The following is a 15,320-nucleotide window of genomic DNA, read 5'->3' on the forward strand; positions in this document are numbered from 1 at the left end:
TACAAAACACTTAATAAAAAAATTAAAAAATTAACTAGTGTTAATCATTATGACATTTGTCATTTTCTTAACCGGTGCCCTAACGTGGCATAATAGCAAGTAAAAACGCCACAATTATTTAGAAGAAAGAAAAAACATTCTTTAATTTCGTCCTCCTTATTTTTCTCAAAATTTCTCTCTCTCTGTGTCTCTCTTTGTTCTAACGAAACAGAACCAGCTTAAAATTCCCAGCTTTCATGGCCTCCCTTTCTTAAATTCCAAAAATACCCATTTCTTTCCTGATCATCATGGGCTTGTAAAATTAATCCTCCCATAAAACCAAAAAAGTTCTGCTTTTAGACAATAGAATTCAATTATTTGATGCTTAATTAATACAACATAGCATAACTAAGCAGATTACATATATATATAGCTTTAGATAAGCATCCCAAGCTGCCAAGTTTAGGAAAATCAATTTTCCAGAAGGCTAGCTAGTGTGAAGCCTTTTTATGCTATTTGTTAAACTGTTCAGCAACCCTCTTCTCCCTCACGCCTCTGATATGAGCCAACAGTTTATCACGATCAGGGATTGTTTCTTTGATGACAGCAACTTCCATGAAATTTTGAGCCCATTCATGCAGTCGAGGCAAGGTGTTTGGTTCCAGCACCTTAACGCCAATTATATCTTGCATGATCTTGAGCCAATAGGCCAGCACTCCGTAGGAGATGTCGACTAAATTAATGGTATCACCACCGAAAAACTGCTTCTCCCCAAGAGCTTTCTCTTCTATAATTTTCAGCACTTCCAACAATTCCCTTGCTGCTTTCTCTTGCTCCTCTCCACCGGTTGATAGAAAAAATGCACGGAAAACCGGACTCTACGATCATTGTAAAGTTTGATAATTCTTAACAATAACATAAAAGAAAAGAATGATAGGTCAATGCCTCAATGGAGATAATGAAAGAGTCAAAATCACCTTGTCTGCTACGAATTGAATCCAAAATCGAGCCATGGCTCTCTCATAAGGATCACTTGGGAGCAATGGATTCTCCGGCCAGGTTTCTTCGATGTATTCAAGGATGACAAGGGACTCAGCAATCGGCTTGCCGCCATGGACAAGGACAGGGATCTTCTTGTAAACAGGATTGTACTTCAACAGCAGTTCACTCTTGTTAGAAAGGTCTTCCTCTATGTATTCGTAGTCTACACCTTTGATTTTCAATGCCCAAATCACTCTCTGACTAAAAGGACTAGCCCAGAATCCGTGTAGCTTCACTTCTGCCATTTCTTTGATGAGCTCAAGATGCAAAGTTTGTTGCCAGGCCAAAGTCAATATAATGGATCAAATGCTTGGACAATAAGTTTCAATTTAGAAATTAGTAACCATGAAAGTGACCCTTCATTTGTATACCCATAGAATACCTCGTAGGCCACATGTTTTCTATGAGGAACTAGCTGGGAATTTGAGGAAATCAAGGTCAGGTTGAAATTTGATATAATATTGTAGGCCCTAATTTGAAGAGTTGATGATTCTGATTAATTTACAGTGTATGGAAAACATGAACTAGATAATGCAGTACTAATTTGACTTTGAAGATAAAGAATATTGTTTTTATAATATACATTTGCATGAAGATTTCGATATCCTGCCTCTTAGAATGAATAAAACAAAGTTCCAATGGACCATTGCCTTATTTAATTATTTATATACCAACTGCCCCTTAATCTCAATATTTAATTATCGACATAAACAAATGATATTTGCTAATCAAACCCGCTCTTAGAAGGTTCATCATGTTCCTGTTTGTCTCTTTATGATTTTTGCTGTTTTGAAACTAATTCTCTATTTTGATATAAAAATCATTAATCTAATTTTAAAAATTACTTCCATATTTTTAATTTTCATTTTTACTTTCTAATTGTGATTAATAAGATAAGGTAAATAACTAAATTTAAAATAGCAAAAAACAATCCAATTGTAGTTGAAAATTTTGATTTTTTTATTATTTTTCATTTCATATAAAAAAGAAAAAAATTAAGGATTTTCAAATTTAGTTATTATCCTTATTTCATTCATAATTTTATTTTTTGATAGACATTTACCATTTATTTACAATGTAAAGGTGGAGATAAAACATATACAACATTCTATAAAACTAAATGAGCCCTTAGTTATTATTTCATAAGGTTTGTTTACTGAGATTCTTTTTAATACAATTTCACACGCAAAAGTATGAACTAAGCATAAATCCAACACAGAACAAAATGAAACAAAAGCAAAATTCGATAGGAACATCCTTAAAATGCTGCATCGATGGACAGGCAAAAACACAAAATGTCTATATATATTTATATATATGCTATCCAAAATTCTTGCTATTATTTTATAGCTATCCAAAATTCCGAAGGACAAGGAGGATATTCAAATATAGTTACATTATATTACAAGGGTTAACCTGAGACGTTAAAAACAAACAATTCTCTAACCACTTTCATATGGGCCAGCAGTTTTGCTTTGTCAGGAAGATTTTCTTTGATCACAGCAACTTCCTTAAAATTCTTTATCCATTGGCGCAATTGGGGTAGGGTGCCTGGCTTCAACAATTGTAGTCCCATCACTTCTTCCATCCCCTCCACCCAGTGAGCAAGCACTCCAAATTCAATGTCAACTAAGTTTATAGCCTCGCCACCAGAAAATTTCTTATCCCCAAGGGCATGCTCTTCTAAGATTTTCAGCTTTTGAACTAGTTGCTTTCTTGCTTTCTCTCGCTCCTCTCCAGTAGTTTGGAATAGAGAAACTACGGTAGGACCCTGGATCATCAAAATATTTAGTTATTCTGTGGCATGAGGTAAACCAAAAACAATAAACTAGAATAGATTCTAAATGAAAACTAAGAATCAAGATGAAAAAGTTGAATTTCAGTGAAGTATGAGGGTAACCATTTCTTCTCCAAATTTGATCCAAAACCGAGCTATGGCCCTCTCATAGACATCTTGTGGCAGCAGGGGATTCTGAGGCCATGTTTCTTCAATGTATTCAAGGATGACCAGTGACTCGGCGATTGGTTTGCCATCATGAACAAGGACAGGTTTCTTCTTGTAAACAGGATTGTACTTTAACAGCTATTCACTCTTGTTGGGAAGGTCTTCTTCTACATATTCGTAGTTTATCTCTTTCAGTTTTAGTGCCCAGATCACTCCGTGACTAAATGGACTAGCCCAAAATCCATCTAGCTTCACTTCTACCATTGCGATATGGGATGCGGGGCCAGTTGCAAGGCCCAAGTCAATTCATACAGATCAAAGGGCAGTTCTAGCTTGGGCAATAAGTTTGAAGTTCCAAAACAATGTCAATGAAAGCAACTCTTACTCTTTTCTAAATGTTTCTGATATCAGTTTAGACTCTTTCGGCTGATAATTTTGCATTTCTTATTGTAAAAGTCATACAATCTGTCACATAGTTGGATCAGATAAATTACTTAATCCAGTAACTACCATGTTACGGATATGATTGCTCCATGCAATATACAATAGGCCTGCGTCATGCATGACAAGTGATCATGTTTTTAATAATAAAAAAAAATGAATCAGTTTGCCCCTTTCAAACTGAATAAAACAACAAGTTTCAAAGATTGAAAAACCCTTCTCTTGGATAACGTTGTTCAAACTGAAATTGGAAAAATGGGGAGCGTTTCCGGTACTCCTAAGTTTTAGTCTACAAAGTAGGAAGTGAGATAGAAGATGCAATCATAAAGAATACCCCATTTGTAATTGAAATGGTTCAGAAGGCTGAAAATTTCAAAATGATTTCAGAATAATTTAAAGCAACAAGCCACATAGCATTGTTGTAACCATAGCTATAACAGATAAATAATTTAAAGGCATAAACCAACATGAAAATTAAAGAGAGAAGAAGTAGTTCTTCCTCACGACGTAAATGTGTAATACAAGCTTGTATTACTAGCTTATTTACTTTGGAGTGATTCTGATGAGGTGATATTATATATGACCCTTCTCTTTTTCAAGAAATTTAAAGCGCATTCTGTTGTGATATGGGACATTGTCTTTGATTGCGGATTCTTTACTGAAATTCCTCATTAAGGGTATTTGCTTTAATAAACTTTGTTCCAATTGCCTCGCGACTATTTCCATTCTTTATGTACATAATAATTACAAGAATCTTGTCACGTGCCATTGAGAATAGTAACCTTTTGTAACGAATGACTAGTAATGGTGTAATTAGATTTGTTTTTGTAAAGCACTTGTACTTAAAAAAACTGTTGAGAGGAAATTCTCTTTAACTATTTCCAAATCTAAGCTAATAAGTTAAGTTCTGCAAAACATCCCAATAGCAAAAGTAGTTTCTGAACAATATCACTTATTCTGATTTTTGAGTTACTTTCAGTTCATTATTGTTTGCATGATATAACTATATTATTCATTTTACTTGCTACCATTACTCTCTCCGAATGGTAATATGTTTTTTGTGAAATAACATTTTATACTATGAGAAATATAATATCCTAATAGTCAAAATCAAGTAATTTTAAAAAGCAAATCCAAAGATATAAAAATTCATGAAGCCTTAACCTTAGGACAACCAAAATAAATCATGAGGTGATCATCATGAACTTTTACAAGTAATTCTTCCGCAAAACCAAAAAGTTTTTTGTTTTTGAAAGGTTAATTTATTAGTTTCAGCGGCCGATCAATGTCATTGTTAATTTAAGGCTGTAACTACTAAAAACTCCCTTTGGCATGTCAAAGAACGGCTTGGACAAGGAAACCAATGCCATTGGCAATAGATTAGCTGCTCAAAAAGTCAAGGCAGCTTAACAAGTGATCAATAATAAAGAGAAAAGAAAAAAATGTCCTTTCTAATGAATGATTTCTTTCCTATGAGTCTGTCTTTCTTTGTTCCTTTACGTTTTTGCCAACCGGTTCTTTGCTGGGAGTGTAATGTTTTCGTCATGTTTCTTGTTTTTTAGCTTTGCTTGATACGGTGGCTTTTTTTGTGAGTTCATGGCTCGCTGTTTGGGCTCCTCGTATGTTATTTGAGGGAATCTCAAGGATAAGGGGTTCAGGTGTTCTGGGATCCTTTTTTTGTTCAGGTGTTTTTCCATTTTCCTCCTATGTTATCAAAAGTTGAAGTTGATGTTTAAACTCAAAACAGAGTTTCTAAGCATTGAAAGCTAGTGCTGAGCCAAAGGAGAATGGAAATCTTGTACTTAGAAAGTTAAAGGATTGAATGTACACGTGTATTATTTATAGTGGACAGTATATTTTTAGGATTTATAGTTTACTGCATTGTAAATAGTAATTTTGTCAGTTAGTTGTTAGTTGGTTAAATCTCTTCTCTCATTGGCTGAAGAGTTCTGTATATAAACACTTGTAATAACTAATTTCAGTAACAAGAATACAATTTTTCAATTCACTAACTTGCTTCATAGCGACTTTATTCTTCTTTCTCTGGTTTTATCAAGCATCTTCACATTTGATTCTCTAGTTTTATCATGGTATCAGAGCAATCAGGTTAAAGATTCTAAATCTTTCTTACTTGTTTCTAATCAACTATTGATTAGATTTAAGTACTTGTGGAATATCAGTTGGATTTTTTATTTCTTTGAGCTTGAGATTCTATTTTCCATGGAAAAGAATATAGTTTCTAGGAATATAATTTCACCAACTCTGGATTCACAATCACCTTACTTTCTGTATCATTCAGATCATCCTAGTTCAGTTGTTATAACTCCCAAGCTTAGCACAAATAATTACATTCCATAGAGCAGATCCTTTGTCCTTGCCATTTCAATTAGAAATAAGCTAGGTTTTCTCAATGGTACCATTACAAAACCCTTGGTAACAGATCCATTATCTGAGCCATGGACTAGATGTAACAATTTAATTATGGCCCGGATCTTGAAATCAGTCACTCCACTGATAGCTTCAACCATTTTTTATATGGATTCTGTCGTTGAAATTTGGAGTACTCTAAACTAAACTTTTCACAACCAGATGACACTAGGGTTTGCACTTTACAGTTTGCCCTAGGAAATGTGACTCAAGGAACAAAGTCTGTAGACACTTACTTTATAAAATTGAAGGGGATTCGGCAAAAAATGAGGAATTATAGGTCGTTGCCTCAATGTGAGTGTGGCAAGTGTAATCCTAGTTGCTTCAAAAAATACTCAGATCAATACTAGAAAGATATGATTTTTAGGTTTTTAAATGGACTTAATGACTCTTATTCTACTATAAGGTCACAAATTATAGTGTTGGATCCTATACCTACCCTGGACAAGGTTTGTAGTTCAGTTCTTAGGGAGGAAACACAGAGAAATTTCTTGATACAAGGTCAACCAGTTTTGGAATCTACTACTATGGTAGTGATGTCTGATGAAAACAAGAAATATAAAAAGGAGGTGATTTGCTCCCATTGTAACAAAAAGGGTCATCCAAAAGAAAAACGTTACAAATTGATAGGATTTCTAGAGGATTTCAAGTTCAATAAGGGTAAAAATGCCTATAAGAAAAGCAAGTCAGTGAATTGTGTTGCAATAGTAAAAAATAAACAATTTGCACAAGAAGATGAGATTGCTGGTAACAACACCATGTTTCATATGTCTCTCATTAAGCAACAAGTAAGCAAGCTAATGAATCTTTTAAATGAGAATGGTATTAGCTTTGATGAAGGTAAAGATGGATCTACTTTTGCTTCTGCATTTGTTCCTGCATCAAATCAGCAAAGCAAACACTCTCTAGTAAATTATGTTTTCTCGGGTATCATTTTTGGTCATGTTTGTTTCAATATTAAGAATAATCTCCCTTTTAAGGATCAAAATATGACAAGTCTCATGATTAAACACAATTCTTGGATTATAGATATAAGAGCAATTAAGCATATTTCTTATACCCTGGATAATTTTGTTTCTGCAAAACCAATGATCAATTGTTTTGTTGAACTTCCAAACAAAGTTAAAGCTTTAGTGTCTCACATAGGAACTGTCAAACTTACACCATTTCTCACTTTAACAAATGTTTTGTGTATTCCTAGTTTGAGGTTTAATTTCATTTCAGTAAGTCAGCTTACTAACTCAAAGAAAAATTGTATTTGGTTCACTGATGAATTGTGTGTTATTCAAGATCTAGTTTCATGGAAGGTGATTAGGGTAGCTAAGGTCATCTCAAGTTTATACTTCATGCAAATTAATGCACATGAACAAGCCTTGTCAAAACATAGTATTAACAAGATCATAAAACCAGTTAACGTTTCTTCCATTCATAATTGTAAATAGTTTTGACCTTTGGCATTTCAAATTAGGTCATGCACCATTAGAAAGAATAAATGTAATCAATAAACATTGTTCTGAGGCTCATAGTTCTAGTAGTTTACTTTGTGAAGTTTGTCCTATGGCTAAGTAGAGGAAAATGCGATTTCCTACTCAAGTACAAATAAGTGCCAGTTCTTTTGAAATTGTTCATGCAAACATATGGGGTCTTTATGAGGTACCAACTATTTCAAATCAAAGATACTTTCTTACTCTAGTTGATGAATTTTCTCATTGCACTTGGATATTCTTGATGAAGTGTAAATTTGATGTTTCAACTATTATTTCCAATTTTTACAATTTTGTTAAAACTCAATTTAACGCTTGCATCAAAATTTTAAGAACAGACAATGGAAAAGAATTTGGACTTACTGATTTTTATGCCAAGACAGGGATTGTTCATCATTTAACCTGTGTTGAAACCCCTCAACAAAATGGTAGAGTGGAAAGAAAACATAAACATATTTTAGTTGTCATAAGAGCATTATTACATCAGTCTAAAGTTCTTTTTCATTTTTGAGGGTATGCAGTTCTCACTGCTGCTCATATCATGAACAGAATGCCTAGTAAAGTTCTTCACAACTATACACCTTATGAACTGTTGTTTAAAAAACCTCCCTCATATGATCACCTCAGAGTTTTTGGTAGTTTGTGTTTTGTGTTTACTCTTAGTCAACATAAGAAGAAATTTGATAAACGAGCCAGTAAATGCATATTTTTATGTTATCCTAATGGTGTCAAAGGTTATAAGGTTTATGATCTTCTTGCTAATAAGGTATTCATATCAAGAAATGTGATTTTTCATGAGCATGTTTTTCCTTTCCATTCTTTCAAGCAAAATTCCTATGATCATACTTTTTATCAAACACCTCATATGCATGAGTCTGATTCTAATTTCTTGGATTTTGTTGTTGTTCTTTCTTTAGTTCATGAACCTATTAATATGTCTACACCTTCAATTTCACCTTCCGTTTCTTCAGACATATCTCAAACATCAGATTCTTTGAATTCTTCATCAAATTCACCTGAACAATCTACTTCTAGTAGTCCTGTTGGCTTTACCGTTGACTTTTTTATTCTATTTCTTCTAAACCTTCTTATATTCCTAGTGATTCTATGCCTACTAAAAGAAGTGACAAACCTAGGAAATTACCTAAATATCTAGAAGTTTATGATGTTCAGCTACCATCCTCCTCAAATTTTGTCACATCTTATTCCATTGCAAATTTTTATCTTTTAGTCAGCTGTGTTCTCAACATAAGTCCTTTACTGCTTCCTTGTCTCATATTCATGAACCTACTACTTATCATCAAGCTATTTAACATGATCATTGGAGAGATACTATGGCTGCTGAACTAACAGCTTTAGAGGATAATGGCACATGGAGTACAGTTCCACTGCTTGCTGATTCTGATGCAATTGGTTGTAAGTGGGTTTTCAAAACTAAAATGAGGGTTGATGGCAGTATAGAGAGGTTTAAAGCTCATTTGGTTGTAAAGGGCTATAGTCAAATTGAGGGCTTTGATTATCAGGAAACCTTTAGTTCTGTTGCTAAGCATGTTGCTGTTAGAGTTTTTTTGGCACTAGCTGCAGTTCCATGATGGTATTTGTCTCAGTTGGATATTAACAATGCTTTTCTTAATGGTGATCTTGATGAGGAAGTGTATATGTCATTGCCACCTGATTATCAGGTTAAGGGGGAGTATCCATCTGATGTCGAGCTAGTTTGTAAATTACACAGATCTTTATATGGCTTAAAGCAAGCTTTTAGATAATGGAATGCTAAATTCATAGCAATACTAACAGAGTATGGTTTCAAACAGACTTTATCAGATTATTCTCTATTCACTATGAATGCAGACAATGGTGGTTTTATAGCACTGCTGGTTTATGTTGATGACATTATAATAGGATCTAGCTCTCCTCAGTTATCTCATGATGTTAAATGTTTTTTGATTTTGCATTTTAAGCTAAAAGACTTTGGAGAGGTTAAATATTTTCTAGGGTTGGAAGTAGCAAGGTCAACAGAATGTGTTTCCATTTGCCAGAGGAAGTATACTTTGGATATGTTGGAAGAACATGGACTCCTTGGTGCAAAACTAGTGTCAACTCTCATTGACTACAATCATAAGTTGGAAAGGCTACTGATGAACTCTCATCATGCCATTCATCAGGCCCATCATCCGAATTGTCATCAAATCTATCTTCACCGGTAGGGAACAAATCCTCATTTCCCTCATCAAATGCAGTATTATCCTCGAGCATCACAGTGTCACCTTCCAACGTCGTAGTGTTATACTCAAGTGTTGCATTCTCATTTGAAAATGCCATTACACCCTGTACAGTTTCACCCGATCGTTGCATTTGTTGAACTCAAGTAACTAATTGGTTCAATACACATCTTGATCGAAATTGTGCAACCAACTGTTCTGTGAATATTGTGTGTCTACTGGGCTGCATAAAATCTTGTGCATACGTCAATTGCCATTATTATGGGTTTCGAACTGAATGCTGTAATATATGTGAAGCATTGTATATATCATTTTGATTGAGCTAATTACCATGTTGTTCAGCTTCTTCATGTGACATAACATTTGTTTGGCGTCCCTTAATGCTAATATACACAGCCGGAACATTCATATGTTCTAGCAGAATTAATGCAGCATCCTCATCGTCCTTGCTAATTGGCCGTGATAACTCTCCAGGTGTACTGATCAATGCATGTAACTCAATCTCGTCAATTTCTTAGTATACCCTAACAACATCTTCAACTAGCTTCATCAATCTCACAAATGACAAATCACTCCTAACCCTCTGTATTAGTGACTCATCACCCGTGTAAATACCATCCACCCACTAACCACCGTGTCTTATCACAAGTAGCACAATTGGAATCCCATTGAAATTTTGAAAATAACAATAATTTGTTAATCATTTAACACATTATATGACATGCTGTGTTCTAGAATTTGTCAGTCATGTTGTAACACGCCATGCATATAACGTAAATTGTTATAACACGCCATGCATATAACGTAAAAGATTATAATACGCCATGCATATAAAGTAAAATGTTGTAACACACTTTACGTTGTAACACGCCATGCATATAACGTAAAATGTTGTAACACGCCAATGCTGACACACCAATCACTATAATTACCGTGTCTTAACATGAACTGGCTTAAAATACCCATAGCATGTGACATGCCAATTAGTGTAATTATTGACTCGCTACATGAATTGCCCTAAAATAACCAATGTTGTGGCATGCTAAAATAATGCTAACAAATGTTATAGATGCATGGCGTGTAACAACTATGGGCAATGTTTCTAATCCATGTTCTAATGTACACCAAATATTTCAAAAATTTAAGTGTTGTAGCAATAAACCCAATAACATACCTTGATGTCATCTCTGCTATGGTCAAATGTCAAGAGATAGGCCACAGCCCAATGACGATGGTACTCAACAGAGAGTTGACATAGCTCATACAGTTCAGAGAGCTAAAAGAGCTGATGATGATAGTTCTCAACAGAGAGTTGACAGAGTTGAGACAATTCAGAGAGTTTAGAGAGAAAGATGATAGAGCTTAAACAACTAAGCATTTATTTATTTTTATTTTCTTTCTGGCGAGAGGGAAATATCGAGACTCTAATTGAAATGATGTTTTTAAGAGCATTTTGGTTTACTCATGTTTCTTTTTGGCTAGAACAGGTAACTTTATATGAATGGTTATTTTTGAAATCACCTTATCATGAGGTCTATTTCTCATAATTTTCTTTCTTCTATACATTCAAGGATAACAAGGGACTCAGCGGTTGACTTGTCATCACCATGAACGAGAAAAGGGACTCTCTTGTAGACTGGATTGTACTTTAACAGCAGCTTGCTCTTGTTAGCAAGGTCCTCTTTTGTGTATTCAGAGTCGTCTATGCCTTTCAGTTTCAATGTCCAGATCACTCGGTGACTAAAAGGATTAGCCCAGAACCCATGTAGCTTTACTCCTGCCATAACTTTGGGCTCGAGATCCCAAGATGCAAGGTCGTTGTATACTGATCAGTGGCGACTGCTTGCTTGGACAATGGTGATAAAGAGGACCCATTTTCCTTGACTTTGCAAATGTTTTGATCTATTTAATAAGTCATTATTCATGTCTAATTGTCATGACTCATGACTTTGTTTCACGTCTATCTGTTAGATTCATCTAGTGTGGTTAATCAATTGTTAATTTAATTTAATATATTTTAATTGAAAATTTTCAGTTAACAGTGAACTTTAACTTTTCAAATAGATGCATTCTCTTCCATATTTTTTTGAAGATTAAGTAATTTCCATTACCATCAAAAGGGGAATATCCGTGAACAAGAGAAGGGGCCTGGCTTGGGAGAACTCAGTCCAGATGCCCTTCCTGAAACCTGGTCTACAAAAATTAACCAGCAATCAGCCTATAAGCTGTACAAAATAAAAACAATCATGAAGAATCAACAAGAAACAACCATCCACAAAACATCACGGAAGGTAAGAGTGAAAAATATGACCGTTTTGGATGTTTTCTCCTCTTTCAAACCCAAAAAAGAAGTCATAGTGTTCCTAGAATGGTGGCTGTCTTATCTTGAGTGAGATTGATCAAAAAGCTGCCTCTGTTCTGAGCAAACCTGCAACTTCAACTCAGTAGTAAAAGGAAACAGCATATCCCAAGCTCAGTCGAACAAACACTCAAACAGCTAGGGGCAGATGCGAAGAAGATCATGAGCTCTATCAATTCCTGATTTAACAAGGCTGTCTGCTGCCTCATTACCAGACCTCGGAATCTGACTAATCTGCCAACCCACAACTCTACCTTTAAGAGAAGCAATTTGGAGGAAGAGTTGTCGTAGCTTCCAAGGGGATTTCTCAGGAAGTGACGCCCATGGGACCACATTCACCGAGTCCGATTCAATAATGATGCCAAAGCATGAAAACTTGGACAACCCACAATGGGCAACCTCATGACTTCCAAATTAACACATCACTGTCTATCTAATTCACAAGATTGCTTCCGTGCAAAGCTTTTTCAAGAAGAAGAGGAGAGACGATAATGAATACTTGTATTTGGTTCTCTTTATCAAAAGTTGTCCGTCCGATGTTGCTATGATCAATAAATATTATAAGGAAATGGCACTCTGTGTCCATCTTGATAAGAATGATTCCGTTGCGACTAAGAAGATGGTCTGTCAGGTTTAAAAGACTCCCTTATCTCTGCACAACAAAAGAAGAACAAAAATTTAACGGAGATGAATTCGAATCTTCTTAATTCTATTTTTTTTTTTTTGAATTGGATTCATTTTTACATGTAGTCAAAGTTTTCAGAAATAATATATAGTTGGCTCTGATTTTGTAATGATTTGATTCTTTATTCCTACTGTCACTCCAATTTTACAATTAATCACAATTATCATTAAGCATTCTGTCCTTCTACAAGTTCAAATGCTACCATCATGCAAAGTAAAGTGAAGCAAATTATTGAAGAGTACTTTTATGTAATTTTCTTAAGCATTGAAGATTTGAGTATGTTTTGTTTAATATTTTAAAATTTTTTTGGTTAATTTTGTTGGAAGAAATTGCATATATACATGTACAATTGAACATACATAAAATACCCAACCCTTACGTTAGGATATTTTGTCAATGGTTCAAGAGGTTATTGTATTAGGGAACTGTGTTTTGCTTGTTGGATTTTGTATGTTTTTGGCAATCCAATTCTTTAAACTCTTTAGATAATGACAAGGTTTTGATATGGAACAGGATTAGGATGATTTGGGATTGATTTGAAGTTTACGATGCATTATCTGATGGCATGTTTACTGAGTTGTTGATGATTGGGATTGATTTGAAACCTAAGTTTTGGATGGAGGGAAGTGATTGCTTCTTTGCATGGCGGTGAAGAATGTTCTGTGATGAAGCTCTGATTGGTGTGCTAATTTTATTATAATGTAATGTATCCCATTTAATCTTTGGAGAATGGCTTCAGAGCCTATGTAATTCTTGTAATGTTTGTAGCAGTCTTCTGGTGTGTAGACACTTTCTCACTGAACCTCCCTGATTATAGTGTTGAAGTGAATTTTCTGGTTCTATGTGACCAACTTATCAATAAAATTGTTGAATAGAAGAATTATAAGAAGGTTCCAGTGCCCTTGATATCTCCCCATTAATATGAGCAACTTACTGCTAGAATACAAGCCTGTTCACAAGAAGATTCCAGTGCTTGTTCATGGAGGAAAACCAACTGCAGAGTCATTGGTTATTCTTGAAATCTTGTACTTAGAAAGTTAAAGGATTGAATGTACACGTGTATTATTTATAGTGGACAGTATATATTTAGGATTTATAGTTTACTGCATTGTAAATAGTAATTTTGTCAGTTAGTTGTTAGTTGGTTAAATCTCTTCTCTCATTGGCTGAAGAGTTCTGTATATAAACACTTGTAATAACTAATTTCAGTAACAAGAATACAGTTTTCCAATTCACTAACTTGCTTCATAGCGACTTTATTCTTCTTTCTCTGGTTTTATCAAGCATCTTCACATTTTATTCTCTAGTTTTATCATGGTATCAGAGCAATCAGGTTAAGGATTCTAAATCTTTCTTACTTGTTTCTAATCAATAGTTGATTAGATTTAAGTACTTGTGGAATATCAGTTGGATTTTTTTATTTCTTTGAGCTTGAGATTCTATTTTCCATGGAAGAGAATATAAGTTCTAGGAATATAATTTCACCAACTCTGGATCCACAATCACCTTACTTTCTATATCATTCAGATCATCCTAGTTCAGTTGTTATAACTCCCAAGCTTAGCACAAATAATTACATTCCATGGAGCAGATCCTTTGTCCTAGCCATTTCAATTACAAATAAGCTAGGTTTTCTCAATGGTATCATTACAAAACCCTTGGTAACAGATCCATTATCCGAGCCATGGACTAGATGTAACAATTTAATTATGGCCCGGATCTTGGAATCAATCACTCCACCGATAGCTTCAACCATTTTTTATATGGATTCTGTCGCTGAAATTTGGAGTACTCTTAAACTAAACTTTTCACAACCAGATGACACTAGGGTTTGCACTTTACAATTTGCCTTAGGAAATGTGACTCAAGGAACAAAGTCTGTAGACACTTACTTTATAGAATTGAAGGGGATTTGGGAAAAAATGAGGAACTATAGGTCGTTGCCTCAATGTGAGTGTGGCAAGTGTAATCCTAGTTGCTTCAAAAAAATACTCAGATCAATACTAGAAAGATATGATTTTTAGGCTTTTAAATGGACTTAATGACTCTTATTCTACTATAAGGTCACAAATTATAATGTTGGATCCTATACCTACCCTGGACAAGGTTTATAGTTTAGTTCTTAAGGAGGAATCACAGAGAAATTTCCTTATACAAGGTCAACCAGTTTTGGAATCTACTACTATGGCAGTGATGTCTGATGAAAAGAAGAAATATAAAAAGGAGGTGATTTGCTCCCATTGTAACAAAAAGGATCATCCAAAAGAAAAACGTTACAAATTGATAAGATTTCTAGAGGATTTCAAGTTCAATAAGGGTAAAAATGCCTATAAGAAAAGCAAGTCAGTGAATTGTGTTGCAATAGTAAAAAATAAATAATTTGCACAGGAAGATGAGGTTGCTGGTAACAACACCATGTTTCAGATGTCTCTCATTAAGCAACAAATAAGCAAGCTAATGAATCTTTTAAATGAGAATGGTATTAGCTTTGATGAAGGTAAAGATGGCTCTACTTCTGCTTCTACATTTGTTCCTGCATCAAATCAGTAAAGCAAACACTCTCTAGTAAATTCTGTTTTCTCAGGTATCATTTTTGGTCATGTTTGTTTCAATATTAAGAATAATCTCCCTTTTAAGTATCAAAATATGACAAGTCTCATGATTAAACACAATTCTTGGATTATAGATACAAGAGCAATATATCATATTTCTTATACCCTGGATAATTTTGTTTCTA

At 34.4% G+C, this 15,320-nt stretch overlaps 1 protein-coding gene and 1 pseudogene across 2 annotated transcripts; both read right to left on the minus strand.

Annotated features, from left to right (window-relative positions):
• Positions 1-333: 333 nt before the first annotated feature.
• LOC18602850 (putative glutathione S-transferase) lies at positions 334-1,315 on the minus strand. Its single transcript, XM_007034478.3, has 2 exons — positions 957-1,315; positions 334-857 (listed from the first exon to the last, which is right to left on the minus strand). Exons 1-2 carry the CDS (start codon positions 1,263-1,265, stop codon positions 492-494), a joined length of 675 nt encoding a protein of 224 aa, XP_007034540.3. The 5' UTR covers positions 1,266-1,315; the 3' UTR covers positions 334-491.
• Positions 1,316-2,307: 992 nt separating this feature from the next.
• Positions 2,308-3,229, minus strand: LOC18602851 (putative glutathione S-transferase; annotated as a pseudogene). The gene is made up of 2 exons (XR_016025848.1): positions 2,921-3,229; positions 2,308-2,791 (listed from the first exon to the last, which is right to left on the minus strand). The product of XR_016025848.1 is annotated as a putative glutathione S-transferase (transcript).
• Between the last annotated feature and the right edge of the window lie 12,091 nt (positions 3,230-15,320).

The sequence above is a fragment of the Theobroma cacao genome, chromosome 4, assembly GCF_053813885.1.
Source record: "Theobroma cacao isolate CCN51 chromosome 4, ASM5381388v1, whole genome shotgun sequence".
NCBI lineage: Eukaryota > Viridiplantae > Streptophyta > Magnoliopsida > Malvales > Malvaceae > Theobroma > Theobroma cacao.

Bases quoted from the DNA above. Each gene is read 5' to 3' on its own strand.
- LOC18602850 (XM_007034478.3), bottom strand. From the start codon at position 1,265: ATGGCAGAAGTGAAGCTACACGGATTCTGGGCTAGTCCTTTTAGTCAG. The intron at 858-956 runs GTGATTTTGACT...CAATGATCGTAG, and splicing joins TTCAATTCGTAGCAGACAAG to AGTCCGGTTTTCCGTGCATT.